This window comes from Polistes canadensis, unplaced genomic scaffold (genome assembly GCF_001313835.1).
Source record: "Polistes canadensis isolate GaletaPanama2010 unplaced genomic scaffold, ASM131383v1 scaffold_518, whole genome shotgun sequence".
NCBI classification, from domain to species: Eukaryota; Metazoa; Arthropoda; class Insecta; order Hymenoptera; family Vespidae; genus Polistes; species Polistes canadensis.
Window position 1 is genome coordinate 1 of NW_014570065.1, and position 3,067 is coordinate 3,067.

The 3,067-nt window shown below is 31.2% G+C and overlaps 1 protein-coding gene across 2 annotated transcripts in view; it reads left to right on the plus strand.

Moving 5' to 3' along the window:
* The first annotated feature begins 682 nt into the window (after positions 1-682).
* Positions 683-3,067, plus strand: part of LOC106792646 — a 10,820-nt gene continuing 8,435 nt past the window's right edge. The window contains exons 1-3 of one of the 2 annotated variants that reach the window (XM_014759144.1): positions 683-784; positions 871-1,127; positions 2,445-2,714. In XM_014759144.1, the coding sequence (XP_014614630.1) occupies positions 873-1,127; positions 2,445-2,714 (525 nt within the window). In that variant the 5' untranslated portion in view covers positions 683-784; positions 871-872. The remainder of the gene's footprint in view (positions 785-870; positions 1,128-2,444; positions 2,715-3,067) is intronic. The other variant, XM_014759145.1, reaches the window with a different exon arrangement.

Here is a 3,067-nt window from a genome sequence, read left to right on the forward strand (position 1 = left end):
CCCCCTCTCTTACAATTACCTTTCACCTTCATTTTCTCGCTTATTTTTGCAAATACGAAGATACACCTTACAACATTTTTTATGTATTTTTTAATTTAACACAACTTTAGTTTGAAACTTTTTTTGATTCAATGCCTAGATTATAAGATACGGCTTTTTTACCCTTTTTTACCCTTTTTTTCATTACCTTGGGATCTGATGGCAAAAAAAATAGCACCATTCGATTTAGCGTCGTCGAATTACCATTATATCAAGTTTTCCCAATCTAGCTAAATTTTCCAAGTTTTCCTTTATTGACTGGACTAAATATATATTTAATATATAAAATAATAACTTTAAATAAGTTATTTAATTAATTAAATTAGCTACAATTTTAATAAGTTTAAATAATAAATTTATTTTAACAATAATAACTTTATTTATTATAATAATAATTGAATTCGTATCTTTTTCTATATTACCTTCTTATATTCAGACAGTTGAGAAAACGCATGTACAGTACAGAAAGTGAAGATTATTTTATAACCATACTAACATACACCTATTGTGGTTTGTTTCATTGCTTCCTCTGTCTCCCCTCTATTAGATCTAAAAATAACAAATTGAAACACATTTCATAAATAATCAAAACCTTCTGTGCATTTTATAGATTTATCGGAATATATACATTGACCGTAACATATACAAAAACTGATATCGAAAAAATGGATTGATTCGCATACTTCGTTTAGGAGCAAAAGCGTTGAAAGAAAATTATATATTCCGTTGCTGATAATAAGTTATTGTAAAGAATCGTTTTCACATTTCCTAACACTACGAAAAGAACAATGATTTGTTGATGAAATTCTCCGATTTCATTTCTAATTTCAGAAATGGCCGAAGAGACACTGTTATGGCTGAGCCGCGAGTTTTTGGAAAATATGTTGCGGAAGGCGAAAAATGACAATTCGATCCGTGTGATCGATATATTTTCAAAACCGGCGACGGCTAAGGGGGACAACTATAGTAGCGATATGTACAGAGTTTCAGTTGAATTTGCGTCGAAACAAGATGACCGAGAAGTTATGAACAAAATATCCTTCATCGTTAAAGTCGCACCATCGGCAGATACTGTACAAAGAAAAATGGTTGGTGGTACTGTCTTTTTTTTTTTAAATTAGATTTACGATTGAGATCACGAAGTCTAGATACAAGGAGGACAATCGAAATATGCGTTTTCGCTGAATTTGTGTTGTGAAAAATGAGAAAATAGCAAGTACGATAATTCTCCACGAGGGGGACGGTGGTGTTCAGGAGTTCAGATTTTAGTACGTGTGATTTTATAAATAAACAAATAGTTGTTAGGGCGAGGTTAACGTAACTGTGATTATATATATTAATAATTTATTATATTAAGAAAAGAAAACAATATTATTTCTGTTAAATATATAAAATTTATAATCTTATAGGAGGTATATTTATTGCTATTAGATCAGCTACTCCGTTAATTATGGTATCGATTAATTTTCTTACAGCTCAACAGGTTATTTTATATTGTTGATTTTGTGGTTTAGTGTTTAAGCTAACTGGCAATTACATTTTACATGTAGTATTATTCATTTTTATACTAACTGAGTTCAAGATAAATTGATTCCATTTCACAATTTTTTGACAGATATGATGATCTATCGACATTTTTTTCATGCTATTGTTATTTTTTCTTGACTTAGTGATATCATAACCAATTATCCCATTTTCTTTAGTTTATAATTTTGTATTTACTTCGTCGACTTATTTATTTATTTTTTTCCTTAGTTAAAGGTACAACTATATATTAGCCGTTTATTTTGAAAGTGGCATAAGTCACTTTTTTCTTTCTTTTAAAAATGATAAGATACCGTTCAATTGTATTTAGTGTTGCCATGTACACGATTTTTTTTGAAAAGTGACTTCTGCCACTTTCAAAATAAACGGCTCATTGTATTTGAAAAATCAGATCCATCGAATCGACACGCACTCTAATGGCAATAGAAATCATCCTTTCATACTGCATATACGTAGACACATTTATAATACTACGATCGTTCTCTTTGATTAGCCTCGTTATTGAGAGTAAGAATAAAGAAAGACAATCTGAACGTACGATGAAACGGGTAATTAATTCTTTGCACTCGGGCACCATTTCGGAAGTTACCTACCGGCAATTCGATGCTGTTCTTGAGCCAATATATTATATATTAGCATAACTTTTGAATTAAGTAAGGTATTGTGACGATGTTTGATTTTTCTAAATTTGTCGACGTCAATGAACATATATATTTGCAAACAAATCAGAATTTTTTTGTTAATATTTTGTACAGTTATATGTTAGACTTACGTTGTCACGACTGCAGTGACAGCCGAGTGCAAAGGGTAAAATTAAAAAAATACGATCAATAATATAATACGTCGAAATGTTCGCCTAGGTCGAGCAATCAAAGATCTTCGAAACGGAAATATCGATGATGGAGAACCTGTTGAAGAAAATGAACGATCTAGTTGGACCAGCTCATATTCTCGGTGCACAGATCTTCTACAGTAAGAAAGACTATCCAGGGTTTCTAGTGATAGAGGATCTAGCTCCACTTGGATTTCGCATGGCTAACCGTCAAGCTAGTCTTGATCTTCCTCACTCCTTGTGTGCGATGCGAGGATTGGCTAGATTTCATGCGAGTAGTTTGGCCATATGCGAAAAGGTAAGAATCTATTTTATTAAAAAAAGTGGTTTTTCACCTACAGGAGATATTACGGTTGTACACCAACGGATTTTTACGAGCTTTGGTATATTAGTAGTATACCTTTAAAGTATTCTCGTGGTAAAATATTTCGGTGAACTGGCCAGCTATGATAATTTTGAGAAATAATCTTTCAAAATTTGTTTTTTTTTGTACACGTGCTTAGTGGTAGTAGCGTTTCCGGCTGTCGATCCGATGGATTAGTGTCCGATTCTTCTTGGGGGAATCTTTTTTTTTATAAGTTATTTAAATATATAAATTTAAAAAAATTTTCTTTACATTTATTATTATTTATTAAATATTTTTATTGGAAT